This window comes from Micrasema longulum, unplaced genomic scaffold (genome assembly GCF_059751315.1).
Source record: "Micrasema longulum isolate JH-2025_06_02 unplaced genomic scaffold, ASM5975131v1 h1tg002928l, whole genome shotgun sequence".
Taxonomy (NCBI): Eukaryota; Metazoa; Arthropoda; class Insecta; order Trichoptera; family Brachycentridae; genus Micrasema; species Micrasema longulum.
In genome coordinates, this window is record NW_028280046.1 from 140,147 (window position 1) to 159,431 (window position 19,285).

At 30.7% G+C, this 19,285-nt stretch overlaps 1 protein-coding gene across 2 annotated transcripts in view; it reads right to left on the reverse strand.

Annotated features, from left to right (window-relative positions):
• Window positions 1-4,662, reverse strand: part of LOC148271329 (glutamate receptor 1-like) — a 119,401-nt gene extending 114,739 nt beyond the window's left edge. For both annotated transcript variants that reach the window (XM_088241521.1, XM_088241522.1), the window contains exon 1: window positions 4,459-4,662. In XM_088241521.1, the coding sequence (XP_088097647.1) occupies window positions 4,459-4,647 (189 nt within the window). In that variant the 5' untranslated portion in view covers window positions 4,648-4,662. The remainder of the gene's footprint in view (window positions 1-4,458) is intronic.
• Between the last annotated feature and the right edge of the window lie 14,623 nt (window positions 4,663-19,285).

Consider the following 19,285-nt stretch of genomic DNA (forward strand, 5'->3'; position numbering starts at 1 on the left):
GTGCTTTTTCCAAAACAACATAACTTTTGAACCAAATGAAAAAATTTCAATCTATAATCATTAAATGTTAAATAATGATTTTTCATTATTATAATAGTCAACATTAAAATAATAAACTTGGGAAGTCGTTTTTTACATCAAAACAAAATGGACTTCAGTTATATATTTTAACTTAAAAAAGTATTTTTACAACAAAAGCAGACTTTGGTGATTTATTTACATATAAAATAGTTTATTGTGATTGTTTATGTATTTTTAACTTCAAAACGGTAAAAAATGGATTTCCGTGTTTTATCCTCTAAGGTACAGAAATTATGTAGGAATTATATGAATGTTGATCAACTAGCCTGGGCCGCGATTACAACGGGAAGTTGAGGACTTCATACTTTCACCATCACCATGACGGTTGTCGAAGATGAATTCTCCTGAGTGATTCCAAATACAAAATCGATCCCCCACTTTCAAGTTTTGGGAAGGTGCATCGATATGTATCAAGCGGACGTGTACGCTACGGTACACATATCAACGTACTAAAGTGACACACCTTCATTATGACGTCATAGTTGAAAATAAATTCTCCCGAACTCATTATTAGTTACATTTATTTTGTTCCACAGAGCAGTTTTTTTTCACTTACAATTTATTTAATTTTTCAATCGATATGAGGTGGCCATTTTTTTTCTTAAACGAAAAAAATACGAAGTTAAGTTTAGCAGTCATTTTTTAGTTTAATTCAATCAATTTACAGTAACTTAATGTTCTTAAAATAAATATAAAAAATATTTGAGTACATGAAAATAACATTTTTATATGTATAAATTGAATGTATTTATTTGATATGTAATATATTTTCTTTACTAACTTTGTATACTATGTGGAAATATCTGTTATTAGTTCTGAGTTTATACACTATATATGTTTGTTTACAAAAAATATGTATGTAGAACTGTTGATTTCCCAAATAAAAAAAAAAAAAAATAATAATAATAATAAGACGTCAGAGATAACAAGTCGGTATGCATACCGAGGTACATAGAGATAGTACTGAAGTTAAATATACCGTGTCGGTATGTACCTATAAAGATAACCTTTGTAATTGCCCCCGTAGCGCATCTTTTACCTGCTTCCCAAAACGTTATAATATTTATGCTCATGAACAGATGAAAGAATTTATGAATGCTAGCATGGGCCTAATGAAATGGGTTGTAAATACATATGCCCTGGAAGGAAAAAAGAATCGTCACACCAACTGGAAAAATTTTGAAAATAATTTGCGTCTTACCGAATTCTCACTTTTTGTTTTTCATAGCGATAAATATGATTATGAAGATTCAACCACAAATGTCTGGTAGTATGAATGGAATCATTTTGTAACGCATCATTATCTGGTATTTCATGACAATGACAGATTCCATAACGACCAAAACATGTCATTCAGTGATTATGACTAGAGGGCTACAAGGTTGTTAAGAGCACTAAAAACACATTATCCACAAACGAATTTGGATGGAGTGTTGAATATTATGATTGTTTTATAAAACCTGGCAAAAATTGTCGCGGAAGGGGAGTTTAACTGCTGAATAATATCAAAGACATGATTCCTATTGCAAACATGCCACAAGCAAATAAACATAGGTTTGTTGTTAAAAAATATCTAGAATAAATATATACTTATAATAATACAGATTTCATAGATCAAATACATTTACAATTGTGAAAAAAATCTTCATTCTAAACACTTAACCACAAGCAAATAGACGCAATTACTTGAATGAGAAAACGTTAAAAAACAAATTTTCAAAACATTTTACTATTATGTCTTCACATTACTGCGCAGTGGTATGGTTATTGAGTTTTGACAATTGTTTGAAGTGTCGAATTTTCTCATCGGAAAAATATAAAATGATATTTGAACGCTGATCGTTATTCCCCTCTTTATGACTCACGTGTTTGTTTGAATATCCCACGCCTTTATAGGTTTCACGTACCTACCATACAAACATGCAATTCTCGTACATTTCATTGGTTTTGGTTTGAATATCACTACCTATATCTATGTACGTAATTGGTAGTTTGGACAGTAAAACGATATTATAGAAAAAACATATTAAAATTGCATTCAGTTTTCGGTCTTTATGACGGATTCAAATCCGTAGGGCTATTTGCTAACACGATTAATTAAAAATCGTAATTTGAGTTCAGTTATTTAAACTGGTGCAAGCGTAGCTCAAACCCATACTTTATTTTTGTCAATCATTTAGTTATTCCATTAATAAAGAGTGGCATTTATAAAAACTCAGTTAACACGAATGCTAAGTTTTTCCAGTAAAACATCAATTCAATTATGTGTTTTTTTTATTATAACGCCATATTACGTTTTTTTAAAACTAAACAACACGTTAGAAGGCCCGATTAGAGCTGATCAATTACCGCACAGAACACCGAGGCCTAAGATACATCAGCTTTAATTTTTACGTTCTCACCAAAAATCGAACCCGGAATTTTCCATGTATGAATCGAGAGACTTATGTGATTCATAACGCCAAGGAGGCACTTTGTCTAGTTATGTTTTCGACTTGTAAAAATAAAAACTTTACGAAGTATTGTTTTATTTATAATTTATGAAGCTAGTCCATAACATCACAAGAGCAAATACAAACTTTTAATAACATTAAAAAAAAATACCGATATTTTCTAAGAACGTATTTTTTAAAAAACAATTTTCAGTATTGCTAAGATTTTTATTTCTTCAGATAGCTCATTGTATTGCTTCAATCCTTGTATTCATAATATAGTAACATGAGTTTTGTGACTCTGTTTTTCTCCTCGGAGTACGCAGCTACTTGATTTCATTATAATAATTAATATGAATTATCATTCAGTGTGTGCCAAATGTAAATTTCATAATAAAAACGCCGTGTCAAATAATTTTCATCTCACACACTCCATTAAATAGCGTGAGTTGACAGAATCCACATAATATAACGAACATAATATTATCAGTGGATAAAAATATATGAACAGGGTGCCTCAAACTGATCGATGATATAAATTACTTCATTTATTGACTCGGCGTTAACATTGTGGAATAACATATTGAATTGTATAAATAAAACACTTTGTTTTAAGTCCACTGAGTTTATATATTTATATACATTTTTGATATTTTATATACTACTATTTTACATTTTTTATATACAGTTTTTAAATACACCTGTAGATGGACAGTACTGCGTGTCCGAAACATGTCGTGTTAAATATATAAACTCAGTGGACTTAAAACAAAGTGTTTTATTTATACAATAAATTACTTCCTTTAATAATCTGCGGTTAACTTATTGAGAGTAAAATGAGATTGCCATGATCGGAAGAAAATATAAATATGAAAGCTTTTTAATGCATTTCTTAAAAAATATATGTCATTCGCACGAGTTGATGATGCTGCAAAGCTATTAGAAACAAGGAAAAAAGTGTGATGGGTGTAAAGCTCAATACCACAGAAAAACTGTGTTTGCAAAAATAAACATTAAAAGATTAACAAATTACAACAGGGATGGAGAATACCTTCAATAAGGGAATATGGAAGTCTATCATGGCTTATGATCTGTCATTGGCTGATTTAAGTGGCCACTTTACACATTGTGTAAAATTCACCATTTTGCCTATGTTTGAACATCCATATTTCTTAAATTCTTCCATTTGTTGATTTAAGTGAAGTTAAAGACCTGAAACCTTTATTGTTTTGAAGAGATTTGTCTGAATAAATTATTTCACACACGAAAACAATTTTCCAATTTTTAAACTTCTTCTTGGACCAGTTGGTTTTATTACAATATTTGAGTTTGTCCAAATGTTTGTAGAAAAAACACTGGATTTCACCCCCTAATTTTTAACTTCACTTTTGATATTTTTCATACCCTTGGACATAGACAAATCAAACCAAAATATAACACTGTGGAAAGTGTCTAGGAATTTAGATTAGGAGATCCGAGGATCAAATCCTGCTCCACCATAATTTGTTTCCACTTTTTAAAACGGTTATTTACTACTAAAAGAAAATATGCTCAAAATTGGGATATTTGGGTTAATCATAATACTAATTAATAAATACTGTACAAAAAAAAGCATAAATAACCTTTTTTATGTTTGTGGAATTTGCTAGTGACATGTACCTATGAAAATTTTAATTAAGTTATTTTCGTGGTAATGACATTTTACATAATAATTTCATAAGTAATTATAATCCATAATTAAATCAAGGTTCCTACTAAATTTGATCATGGTAAGCAGAATAATCAAAACAGAATTAACTATCAATTTGCGCAAAATAAATTGAGGTATAATCTCCACCATCAAGCTGAAATGCCACCAAATCGCATTAATAATGTGTGTTTATCGATCAAGTAACAGAAGGGAGCAACATCATTGACTTTATAAATTAAATAGTTGGGAGATTACCTTTCTAAGTAGTCGGGATATCTTGTCTCCGTGTTCCCACGGGGTAACCCATCCTTTGGGAGTGCAATCGAGAGATCTGGAAGTGTTGCCGAAGAACATGGCCCTTCTGTTATTTCCTCTAGCGGATTCCATCTTTTTTCTCATGAGACGATTAAATGCCTCTACCAAGACGTAGACAGCGTCATACATTAGAGCAGCTTGAGCCTGAAAAAAAATAATTTAACAAATTATTTCATGGCATGCTTTCTCAACGTAACATACCCTACAAATAAAATTATTAAATTACAATTTGTTCAAAACCGCATACAGTTTATATCAATGGGGACATGAGATATTTACCGAAACGTTTTTATTTTCGTTTGGGTGATTCATGATATTTTGTAAGAATGGTAATAATTACCAATAAATATCCTGAGTGTGTCTCCGTGTTAAAACAAATCGATCTGAATATTAAATTATCTTTGAGAATCATAAGTTATCCTGTGCCACAGATTTATAGATTCGTAATTGTTACGTCACAAATTAAACAACACAATAATTTTCATGTAATAAACTTATATTATATTACAGTTAAAGCCTGTGGAACCACTGATTCTGTTCTGACCAATCCACAAAAATATTTGGGATTAAATGGTACTTGTTTAACACTTGTTTGACAGTGATGTCATACGAGTTCGATAAAATACTTGATATATCTTTCTTATTTTTTTAAATTCTGAAGTTGTATTTTTTGTGATCTTCAAATGGACATTTTTACACGGGATTTGGAATTTTTTTTTTTTATAATTATTCTAGATTTATCAAAAAAATAGAAAAATATTTATCCTTGCTACACGAAGAATGAATGTGATGGCAATACATCAATAAATAATGAATAACAAACAAAAAGAAAAAAATATATAAGACGTCACTTATGTAAATAAGATTTTATTTTTAAACGTTATGGGAAACGTAAATTCAAATAAAAAAAATGTTTTAAGTAGTAATATTACATTTGTTATTATTTATTACTTGTCGTGTAGTGCAAAGCCTACCATTCAAGAGGTCTCGGGTTCAATTCCCGACATGGTTGACATTAAATATTTATTTATAAGGGTGTTTTCACACTGGAATATTTCAGTCCCTGGACCAGTACCCGAAGCGTAAAACTGATCCCTTTACTTTTATGCTACAAAATCAATCAAGATGCCTTGTGATAAGTGTACCAATCCAGTGCCCTATATACCATTAGGTGCGGAAAGGGAATGATGATGATATTTTTTTTTGATTTTTTTTCCTTTTTAATCTGTACAATAGAGAGCCCGAAAATATAACTCATATCAAAGAAGACAGATAGACTTTTCTGTGGCCGATGTTTGTGTGAAACAAATTTAGCCTATTGACGTGTGCGCGCATGTAAGATGAATGGCGTGTATATTATCTTTAATTTATCTAGCTATAACAGGGCTAAATTTTATGTTTATTTTTATAAATTATAGAAAAGGAATTATCAAAGAGTATGTCTCCATGTTTTTTTTTTTTAAGTGTCTGAACTTTATAATATTTCATCTATTGCGTGTGGTTACACGATGTTACATCACTGCGCGCAAAGGAATTATTTACCACCTTCAGTTAAAAGTTAATAATTCGATGCTAGCCAAATATCACAATCAAGGCTGGGAGGTCCGTCAGTCAAAAAAACTTTCGGCCAGGGCCCAATGTTGTGTTCATTAACAAGGAAAATAGGAAGGCAAGTGAAAAAATACATTACGTTACATATTCATATATCTGAAAATTTTCACTCCGGATGATGGACCTAGTAATAACTCAATATACTCAATATACTCAGTAATAACTCAGAAAAAAACCATTTGTACATCTGAGCGGCGCGTTGAAGAAAATCTAAGAAATTTAATCAATTGAAATGCTAAAATTATGTAATTTTTTAATGTTCTATGCAATGTGAGAAATTTTCAAAATTGTTTATTCTGTTGGTTCATATGAAATATGGTTGATACAAAATATGGTTGATTTGTAATATTTTTTTAAAAGAGTGTTTATACACTAGAATAATTTACAGTCCCTAGACTGGTACCTGAAGCGTGAGACTTACCTTTACCTCACGTGACGCTTACTTTTATGTATTCAAAAATTACCAAGGTATTTATTAAATTTATTATTGTTACTTTAAAAACGAATAAATAACTCATAAATTTAGGGAATTTACCGATAAAATTAAAATTGAGTCTGAAAATAAAAATTTGAAAATAACATGAAATTGACACAAAAAAAAATTACGTTATTTAAATTTTAATTATTAGTATAAAACACCGTTTTGATTAATTTGTTTTTATATTGTCGTAATAAAAAAAAAATATTGGCTTTAACATCTCGAGAAATAATCATTACCTAATTTTCACCCTACACAAAATATAATATTTATTATGTTCCCTTGAAAGAAACGAATTAATTACTCATAAATTCAGGGAATAAATCGATAAAATTATGGATGATTTATTTAATACGGTGTTGTCCTTATCCCCGAACCGCAATTACTTTCCCCGCCATATTTCCCCGCCTAGTACTTTGCCGCGTTTTCTAGTACATATCGTCGGTATATTGATAAAACCCTCTAAATGCATTATTGCCTATTATAAGAAAAAAAAATACCTCTGGTGTGGCAGTGATGTCACAATAGTCTACATACGACACAAGAATCAATGTATTTTTCTTATTTTTTTAAATGATAAAAAAATATTTTTTGTGATCTTCAAATGAACATTTTTATGACTATGCTAAATTTCAATATAAAACATATTTATCTTAGCTACGCGAATAATGAAAATGACGCCAATACAGCAGTAAATTTGTTTAAAAAAGCACAAATTTTCTGTGGCCGGTGTTGTTTGCGTGAAACAAATTCCGTCGGGTGTTGACAGTGATGGGGGACGCACGCATCTAAGATGACCAGCATATTTATGATTTTCTAACATGGCTAAATTGTATGTTTTTTAAACATAAATGATGGAAAAGGAATTATTAAACAGTATATCTCCATGTTTTTTTCTTAAGTGTCTGAATTGAATATTCCGCCTTTTGCTTATGGTAACACGATGTTACATTTTTAAAAAGTAGCTGGTCAGCACCATGCGGCGGAACTGATAAAAAGGTACTCGCAAAGGTTTTCTTTCGACCCAATAAAACTCAGCCAAAATCAAATCAGGGTTATCACTAGAGCCCGCCCAGGGCACTGCAGATTGAACATGAACATACACCCAGCTAGAACGAACCTTTCCGAAACTTCTAGATGTAGTTTCTGCAGTGCATATGAAGAAACACCTAAATCCATTTTATGTGAGTGTGATGATTTACATCATCAAAGGAGCCTCATTCGCGGAAGACCACTGGTTAAACCTGAGGATGTTAAAGAACTCTCCCTCCTTGCCTAATAGCCCGATACTTTATAGATTTATGCATGAAGGGGGAGATTTCCCAAATGTAAAATCTCGCTTTCTACACAGTAGTCAGGCTCTTTAGAGACCTGAGCTTTGAGGGTGAGAAGTATGCATAGAGACCCGTCACAATAGGTCTTCAGAGGTCGCAGTGACGTCAGGAGCTTGCATAGTACTAATCCCTACCTCTGAGAATAAGAATAAGTTAATAATGTTACATCGCCGTACTCAAAAGAAATATTTACCAGAAAATTATAAAAGTTAAATGTCTGTTTTAACAAGAGTGTTTTCCGGTCTTCCTTTTTTATGTTTTAGATACGATGCGTCCTAATTAAACCACCTTAGTTCCATTAAACACTTTTGTAAGCAGTAATTTGGAGTTTGCATCCGTTGTGTGGAGCTCACAATACATAACAAACAAAGAAAGGATTGAAAATGTTCAACGCAATTTTTTAAAATACCTAGATTATAAAAACAATAGAACGCTTAGTACTTACAGTCAATCTGCTAAACAAAATGGATCTTTTACCCTTGAAAAAAGACGCACAGTATCTGAATTATGCGATTTACATAAATTATTAAATAATAAAGTAGACTCTTTCAACCTACTCTCCAAAATTAATCCCAATGTCCCTTTTTGCGTGACAAAAAATACGTTTTTGTTCTATCTGCCAGTCTGTAGCACTATCTATGCACAACACTCTTTCCTCTATCGTTCTTGCTGTAACTATAATGCTTTTTTTTCATCTATATATATATTTACATGGCCCTTAATTTATTTAAAAATAAATTAAAACTCCTTATTTCTAGCTGCGATACGATCCCACTTACTATTTAGTGATGCTCACACTAATACACACCTGAACACTTACTCCTATACTAATACACATAAACACACATCTACACTTACTCTCATACAGATACACATAAACACACCCTTTTATTGTAAAACAATTTAATAATATGTATGATTCTTATTTAGAAACTTTGCTGGTCTGTCTTAAAACTGTTTTTTTTAAATGTTACTATATCATAGTCGACTGTTTGTTTCTTTAAAATAAATAAATAAAAAATATCTGGTAAATGGAATTAACAATTTTCACCACTTAACATTTTTTACAAGTTCATTTAGCAGGTCTTTATTCAATACGCATGTAAACTTTGAAACTAAACCTTGGGAAGTTAAGATGACTTTATACGTTGATTTTTGGCCTTGAATTTGTTTCCCGACATGATTGGCACGAAAATATTCATTACAAAAAATGTTTTCACACTGGAATATTTATTTTTCACTGGATTTGCACCTAAAACGTAAAACTGATCACCTTGCATTTATGTAACAAAAATGATCAAGATACGGTGCGATTGGTATACCAATGCAGTACCCTATGCACTATTCAGTGGGGCAAGGGAATGATGATGATGATACGTTGATAAGCTCAACATTTTTTTTTACAAATTTTGTCGTTTAGAGGGTTTTATCAATATACCGACGATATTTTCCTCGTTTCTTGCATCGCACTTTTCGGCTCCTGTGTTGTTCTTAGGAAACATATTTTCCCTAAGGCAAGTAATAACATTAGCAAACGAGCATAAATCAAATTTGCAGAAAACCTTATAAAAATGAAATTATCGCTCGCGTTAAATAACAAAACATTTTTATACGCAGGAAAGCGTTGGATTTTCGTTCGTTTCTTGGCTTATTGCTTCTCAAGTTATTAAGTTATTATTTAGAATGCTTTTGTATTTTTCGCTTAAACTGAGAACATACTGATTTGACAAACTTGACAATGTACCAACCATTAAATTTCGTTGGGATGTTTTACGGTTTTCCGTCTTGGCATTCATGAGTTATTTTGACGTTCATTATTCAAATCAATACTGCTAGTCTCATGGTGTAGTGGTTTGTTGGATCTACCACTTGGTTGGGTTTGATTTTTGACACTGTCGGTATGAAATATTTCATTAAGTGTTTCAATACAGACTCTGGAAGTCTTAGTTGAGAAAGGTGAATTGTATGCGTGTTATATTTATTGCGTGTATAAAAAGTTCGTGCAATGGATAAATTATAAAATGGAAATAATAATTAAAACAAACTAATCACTATTAAATACGTTAAGTTGATTGAATTTGTTAATATAAGTTTATAATTGTATTATTATTTGAATTCATGATTTATTAATTCTGGAATTTTCGTTTTATTGATCTATACACAACTGTTATGAATTCGGGACCATTTTCATTTAGGGCCGATTTACACCCTGTTTAAGGTCTCTCCATTATTACCAGAATTTTCAAATAAATGGACCAACCGCATGATATCTGCGAAGAATGGCCCATTTCACATGTATCGTCCAAATTCAAATATCACGGTAAAATTAGGGTGGATTGATATTTAATATAAATATCTTTGTATTTATTTAAAATATATTCAATAGCTACTCTCCGATAAAAATACTGCAACTCGGTGTACTGGTTATTGCGTTTGCCTGGCATTTAATAAAAAAATATATAAAAAATGTAACACACTATATAGATCTCTGCCATGATGTGAAATGGGTTTATCACGTGATGTAATACAGAATAATGCTCCATAATTTTCTACCTTTCTAAATCGAACCACATCCTTTAAATAGAGAAGGTTTGAAATCGATTTTTGCAATACATGTATCTTAAAGAAAATCATAATTATCCATTCCTGTATCCATCATTTTTTCTAGAAGGGATGCTGGAATACTGCTCGAACCTCGTCATGAAATTATTCTTGGAAAAACATTTCTATATTCGATTTCTGGATTCCGAATATACTGAAAAAGATCAGTTTGTATGTTCCCAATAATTATAGTAGAACAATATGTCACTCACTCTTTTACGCACCCAGAAGTCAGAATTCACCCAGTAATTGGGCAATTCCCTTGCTGAATACGGCTTCTGCTGATAACATGGACCCATTTCTCTTCATATTGGCAATTTAGCAGCTATCTGCTTTCAATTCATTGACTTCTTACCTTATATTCACAGTCTCCATTACGTGATGGATAAAATAACCCCATAAAGTAATGTTATACTACAATTCACAAATAAATCAATATCACATATTGATCTCACATGTGTAGAATATAATATCGATTTATTATGTATGATTTATCATTGATAATATTTAAATGAGGTGAAAATTTAAGGACCAACTCAAGAGTAGTTTTTTAATAAAATTACTGCGCTTTTATTAGCAGTTTACAACTTTAGAAGTCTTTAGATAGCTAAAAAACACAATACAAAAACATTTTATTGATATTATCCGTAATAATAAATTAATTGCCTAATATATTTTCCTTGTGCAAGAAAATGTAATTTACTGGGTGGAGTTCATTCTATTTTTAATTACCCAACGAAATTCCCAAAGGAGAAAGGAGTGGGTTTAATTATGCTTTCATTTTAGTTTACAAAGAAAAACACAGAAATTTGTAAAAACATGATATTGTTTTCAATTCCGTTGAAAAAGTATTCACTGGTTATTTAAGCTTAAAAATCAAACGGAAAAATAAGTAAAAATACATCTAAATATGTATTACATTTAAAATCAGTTGTTTAATGTAAGTATTCATTTAAAAACGTGTATAATCATCATCATACCCTTTCAGCACCCAATGGTGCATAGGGCATTGCAACAGTACACCAACTGCAGCGTATCTTTATCAAATGATTTGTGACTTGAATGTAATATCATCAGCCTTACACTTCAGGTACCAGTCCGGGACTATGAAATATTCAAGAGTAAAAACAGCGTTTCAAAAAAACATTTCTTGCATGGTAGGCAATAGCTCTAAACATTACACCACGATTCCGACTTTTGTAACTCAGGATATTTATATGGTGGTTTATTAAACATGAATAATTTATTATTTCTGAACCGGTGCCTGAAGCGTAAGACTGATCATTTTATCGCAATTAAGATGATAAAAATAAGCTACATTTGGTTTACAAATGCAGTATATCACCGCTCTATACATAAAAAAATATATTATACTTTTAGGTTTAGCGTCCTCGACACGGGTTACTTTAATGCGGACAGGTTAAAAAAAATGTTTTTTATTTAAAAAAATAATATATTGTATTTAACATTTTATTAAGTAAATAACTATATTTGAGATATCAATAAAAATATGAATTTATGTCATACACATTAGGGCGTGCGTAAAAAATCATTTATTCCGCCAATAGCACGAAATTTAAAAAAAATAAAACTAATTTGAAATAAAAAAAAAAAGAGTAATATCTACGTCAAAGTTTTATAGTTTATTTAAAGAATAATGTTAATATTCATTTTAATACGTTTGCCTGCATTTTTTTACGTAAATAAGTACTAACAAAAATTAGTAAAAAAATATATTTTTTTAATGTTCTAAGTAATGGGTATTATACTTTACGTACTGGTATTGTTAATTTATTTTCAGTTGACAATTATATTTATTTACAAATTGTTAAACATCGTTGTGTCTTTTATAAGTATAACATTCGTCGCACTGAACACTCCAGAGAAGACACGCGTTTAGTTGATATACATATATGTATATGAGAAACATAAATATATAAAATTAATGAATGATTTTCAATGGGTTTAATAAATTTTAAATATTTTTATTCAGTGCTTCGTGAATCCTTAGTGGAAAAAACGTTAAAGTTTATTTGTAAGTACGGGAATTGATTAGATAATCATTTATTCTCTTTAGTCCTTTAGATACTAACTTAATCCACTGAATTTTAAATGATGACTCTCGATTGTTGTGTATGTTCGCTGGACCTTTTCCATTGACAGTAAGCCCGTCGATAGTTGTAGCAAAAGTGGTTTCGTTATTTATCAACACTAATCCTGTTATCCTGTAGATTCTGTAATCTCCTTTATCTTAAATCCTTTAACTGTGAAACTTTTGTTCAAATCACATTATAATGTTGTAAATTTAACTAAGATTGTCTTAAAAAATGAGTCACTTGATTGTATAATTGGATTATTATTTTATCACCATCATCATCATTCTTCTTTCCGCACCTAATGGTGCAAAGGGTACTACGTTGGTACATCAATCGCACTGTATTTTGACCGTTTTTGTTATATGATGGTAAGAGGATTAGTCTTACGCTTCAGGTGCCAGTCCAGGGAATACAAATTATTGTATTGTAAAAACACATTTTAAAATAAATATTCCATGTCGACCTTGTCGGGAATCAAACCCAAGACTTTTTGCATGGTAGGCAAACGAGCTCACTACTACACCACGAGGCGGACTATATGAAGCTCAAAAATTCATGACACTCACGTTTACTATTTTTCTTCTTCTTTTTCCACATCTGCTCCTAAACAGAGCATGTGGACAATACCAGATGCCTCCAGAAGACTCTAGAGGGTGTTTTTTATTATTAAATCTTGTCACATCCAAAACCACGATGATCAGTATGAGCAAGAAGACATATTGACGCATTTAAATAATTTTAAAAGATATACTATCAAAAAAAGCAAATGACAAAACAAGTTAGTTTAGATCATGCAAAGACTAAAATGGTTCATTTGAATAAAAATAACAGACAAAATAAATACTGCTCAAAATTATGAAAGTAGTAACGAGAATTTTATATTCGTAAAATTTGCATTGTGTTAAAAACATAGTACAATAATTTAGTATTTATCGTTTGGCACAAAGGGTTTAAAATAACAAATAATAGTGAGGTATGATAGTGTGTAATTTGCAGTGCCTACACCAAATGGCACTATTGAATTGAAAACTATTGAAGGAATAAATTGGCTATAAAATGAAAGAGCTAATGAGCCTCATTGTTATATTGATTCAAATAGATAAAGGTTTCAGCGTATGGTACAAGTACAAACATACTACAGAGGATGATAATAGTCCATTCGTGTGAATAACATTTAAAGTTGGGCAGGCATGTATCGACCAGCTTTATTTAAAATTTAAAAGCAAAAATATTTTAAAGTATTTGGATTAGAATTAATTTAAAAACATTTTATTTAAATACTTTGTAATCTATATAACTATTTTGCTCATTCCAAATGTTATCACATAATGCAAATATGAAAACTGTGTATTAAACAACCAAGCTTAAACGTTAGTAAACACTTTAAAATTAACGATTTGGCGTTGTTATTAGTAACAATGTAACGTTTTATGTCAACAACTGTCAAAAATCTAAAAACGACCACATCATCCCCTTTCCACACACAATTTTAAGGAATCTGTTTGAAATAGTAAAAATAAAATGTGATGCATATATGTGTAGATACTATATGTTTTCATATGTGCCGATATAAAAATAAATGTAAAACAAACTCCCCTTCTAAATACGAGTTTTCATCATATTAGAGAGGTAGAAACGTTATTATTAGTTGTGTATGTATTAAACATTTTTGTAATTTTATACCTATACTTTTTTTATCAGGAATTTTTTTTTTTTTTTAGTTAAAAAATTGAACATGGGGCACTGGGTTGGTACACCAACATTGATCATTGTTGTAACATGAATATAAGATCATCAGTCTTATGCCAGTCCAGGGACTATGAGTATTAAATATTCTAAAACATGTCTGAAATTAACCCTAAACATCTTGCATGGTAAGCACACGCGCTGACTACCAGAACATGATGCCTATACCAGGCATTAGAATATATTATCCTTATTGATAAAATATTTTTTTTAAACTTGTTAATTCTTTTTTTAAATTATTTGTCAGTATTCCATTATAATTTTTTTATTGAAAATATAAAAATAAAAAACTGGATTTGATTTTTTTACTATATTTATTGAAGTTAGATATAATGTTTTTGATTTTACCGAGCGCTTTTTAAAAACGATATTCATAATGAAGTAAAATTACTAAATGGTGCTTAAGTAATTTCATTACATTGATAACATACGTTTAATAAAAATTTATAATTAATAACGAAACTATTTTGATATTGTTCGTCAATAAATCTTTGAAAAGAAAAGAAACCATATAAAAATTTAATTATAACGTAATTTATGATTAATAGTCGAACAGATGCCATTTCTTTCAACTGTTTTTAACTATATTTTCGTTTGTAGGTACTGACAATGCATTGATGATTATTTTAGAAAATACCTCTTTTTACGTTGTTTTAATACGAATAATATTAATCCAGTAAAAAGGCTAGTTTATAAAAAAAAAAAATTAGTTCCATTTCATTATAAAGGAAAAACGTATATAAAAATAAATAATGTTTCTACAAAAACATATAATAAAAAAAAAATAGTTAAAATAAAAATACTGGAAAGAAATGAAATAAGTTCAAAATAATATTTTTATATTTTAATTAAATTTATTAAAAACGAAAAATTTAGAGAATTATTCAGGAAACGATTGATTAAATAAAGGACAGAAAAGCCACAGAAATAGCTAGGATCCAAACCCTTACCACAATATATTTATATACGAATGAACCGGAATCCAACTCGAAGTGCTAAGGAGTTATTTGCTCCGTTAGGCGACCGTTCCAAATAATACAGGATGAATTCATAATGAACCTACATTCATATAATTGTACAGAAATTTGCATACTATTTTACTGTTTATTACCTGGGACTAGACATAACGCATTCTTCAAGCTCTTCCTGAATCCTGGCAGTAACAATAATTAGGTAATTTCAATTCATATATATTTATACACAATTTGATAAAATTAAATTAATGAATTATTTTGATGTATTTTTTATAACCTCTTTCCATATCACCTCTTTCCCACTTGCTGACAAGCTTCTAAGTAGAGGCTTAGCGGGTTGTTAGTAAAAAAAACATTCTTATAATTAACTCAAATATTTAAAATTCAGGGCTATTTTCTTTCACTCGCATAAAAACGTGTTAGAAAATGGTAAAGAAGTTGCGGTAGAATGGGGTTTGAATACCAATCCTCCTGATCCGGAATCTGCGACACAACGATCACAAGCCGTTTTAATTTTATGTCATTTATCTTACAGCCTATCACAAAAAAATTCCATTAAGTACACAATTTCACGATATGCCCATATAACTTATAATGTTTTAAAAAATAACATAAGTTAGTTTATATTACATTTTTTAGGATGCGTAAAGTGTATATGTACACAAAAATTTAATGTGGAGATGAAAAAGGATGGATCTCAAACAAACAAACAAACAAACCGTCAAGCCATTTCTCTGTTGGGGTAGGCAGATAGGATAGAACGATTTTTTTTTTGGTCTCCGCATACAGACTTTGCACCTTCTAAATTCATTCATCTTTTCATACAGAAAAAATAAAAACAAAATAAAATAGTAAAAAATAAGAGAGAAAACATGTTTTAATGCCGATTAATTGATAAAAAAAACACCACCTCAAATATTTTCTGTAAGACTGAATTCACTATTTTCTGAATTCCAAAATTATGTAAAACGATTGAAAAAATTCGTTCACGTTGATCAAATGCTACTCAGTAAAACATATTTTAAATGTTTTCCTCATTTCCTAGTATCGCGATTGAAAATATTTTTTAGGAAACTATTTGATCGGAGATGGCTTTTTTCAAAGCTCCAGTAAATAGCGCGAGCGCGAGCGTAAAAAAAATGCCAGACAGCTTTGCAGTAAATTGCTTTCAATCAAAAAGAACGTTTATTTAAACGGATCATTGTGCTTTGAGATTTTGAAAAAAAAAGAATACAGAGATCGGAATTTTAAATTCATTAATCCATTGATACTCTGATTTATTTTATTAGGCACTCATCCATGAAATCGCTGTTTTGTATAGGAAAATGAAATAAATTTTTTTATGAAAATAATGTTATGAACTAATCGAAATATTTCAAAATAAGGAAATACTCCTTTTTTTAAATTTTAAAGGAAAATGGGTATATTAAATACTCATTTATTTTATTTATGAATTCACTTATAGATTGTAGATTACACAATATTTGAGACATAAGTCCTAACTCTATGGGACTAAAAGTCCTGTTTTGAGTTGGAACAAGCAATAAGTTGACAAAAGCACAGACACATGAGTATTATGTAGTATCAGAAACTTAACAATAATAGAAAAAATGATAATATATACAAGTATATGGCACATCAATATGGTGAACAGTAAACTCAAACATTCGGAAAATCATGCAGGAGTTTCCCACTCAAATTCCTCCCACCAATGAGAATCCAATCCGTAACTCTTCTCTTGAAAATGGTTTTTTTCATTGAGAGCTTAATACGCTCTTTCAAAATACTCTCGGTGCGATAAAGGAGAGATGTCTCTGAGCCAAATTCGTACGGGTTTTAGGTATGACATAATTTGTGCTCTGAGAAAACCTTGTACGAACGTTTCGCTGAGATCTCTCCTTATTGTTTGACCAGAAGTGTGTAAATGCTTCTTTTAGGTACAGTTGTCTCATATCTAGCACCTTCGTGTATTGGAGTAACTGTTCTGACGGGCGTGTTGGAGAGCGCTGGAATATTATTCTTAATAATAATTTCTGTTAATACTGTCGAGTAAAAAAAAATATTTTACTGCTTTTTAGTGGCAAAATTTTTTATTTAATTTTAAAATTTTCATTCATGTCGTTGCATTGGCCACGCACCTTTACGTCACAATGCATGATCATTTTGAATTTTGTTTGAAACCGTTTAATTTTTTATAGAAGATTGTCACGAATCTTGACGTCACAATTATCTATGCCAAAGATGTCACGTTTTGCAAGGGACATATTTTTTCATATTTTATTTTTAAAATATTTGTGAATCCATTTCATGTATTTTATCGATGTTCTACGGTATGAGATGTTTACCTATTCTGGGTGTTCATATCTCGTTCAGGAGTTCTGAAATGGACACCGCGGGAAAACAAAAGACCAGCATGGCGACCCCAGAAATGATGGGTAGATGATGTGATCCTAGTCGCGGGAAGAAATTGGTCGAGAAGTGCGAGTCGATAGAAAATAATGAAAAGTATTTGATGAGTCCTGTATCCAACAGTAGAAGGACAGCTAAGAAAGAAGAATAACTAAAATATTGTTTCATTTTATCTATGGTTTTGCTATTTTATTGGTAGTTGATTGATGCATTTACTGTACAAGTCCAGTGAGCGGGAGTTGACAAATGCTAAGGTTTTTTTTACCGACTCTTCAAAATTATTTTTTTCTCGTATGTAATATTATTCAACAATATTTTGAGTTTGTCCAAATTTTTGTAGACATGGACTGGATTCAACTCCCCGGGGAGCTATTAATATTTACATATAACAACAGAGATGAAGATAACAAGATAAGATAATATTTTACAAACATCAACAGATGAAAGAATTGAAGGAATAGAGATGTTTAAATGTAGGCAGAATGGTGAATGTTACACAATATGTAAAGTGGCCACTCAAACCAGCCATTGATAGGTCATAAGCCCTGTAGATGCCTAGACTTATGTATTACTTTCTCTAAAATGTTCTTCATCTCTGTTGTTACATGTTAATAATATTATTCAATTAAAAAAAAAAAACAAATTGTAATCAATCGATATTAGGTCCGGCGAGTAGGGTGACTGAGTCTCCAGCTCCAGTTGCAAGCTTAGAGATTCTGACTGAACTATGGTAAATGTATAAAGTTACAAAGATTTCAATAAATGTCCAGACTTCTAAATCCCTTCGTACCTCTTGAGCTGTAGGTATATTTCATTAACGTTTAGAAATTTTTCTTGCCTCTGAGCAGTTCGATATATCCGTGTGCCTATAACAAAACATGTACTTATACAGATACAGAAATACAGCATACAGAAATCTGAGAAAGGGTCCGGGTCTCTGCTCAGTATCCCTTATCCAGATTCCAGTCGGCCGCCTTCGGCCAGCATCGGCTGTTTCCGCCCATCGTCATGCACGATGGCTATTGTTAGCCTTGCGTTTGTCAACTTTGTCTGTGAGCCATGAGTAAGCTCGTCGACAAACTAACTTATTTGCCTATTTGGTTTCCACGAACGTTCCCATATTCACACGGGATATCTGGCTTATTCCGAGAACAGACTTATTCCTCGAACCGGAAATTTTGTCGTTTTGAAATGCCAACTACGGTTCAGTTTGAAATAACCGATCCCAAAAGTTTTTTGAAAACAATGGTAATTTAAATTAACGTAAACTCTAAATAATAATAGGTGAAATTACGTCGAGTGATTTTCGCAGATTAATAAATTACAGCTACAGAAAAATATTTTCAATAATTCAGAAATCCCTAGACATGAATACTATAAAAGTAAATTATATGAATAATACTAAATCATCGTCATTCCCTTTCCGCACCGAATGGTGCATAGGGCACTACATTGGCACACCAATTGCAGCGTATCTTTATTTTTATTTTTTTTACATGAAGGTAAGATGATCAGTCA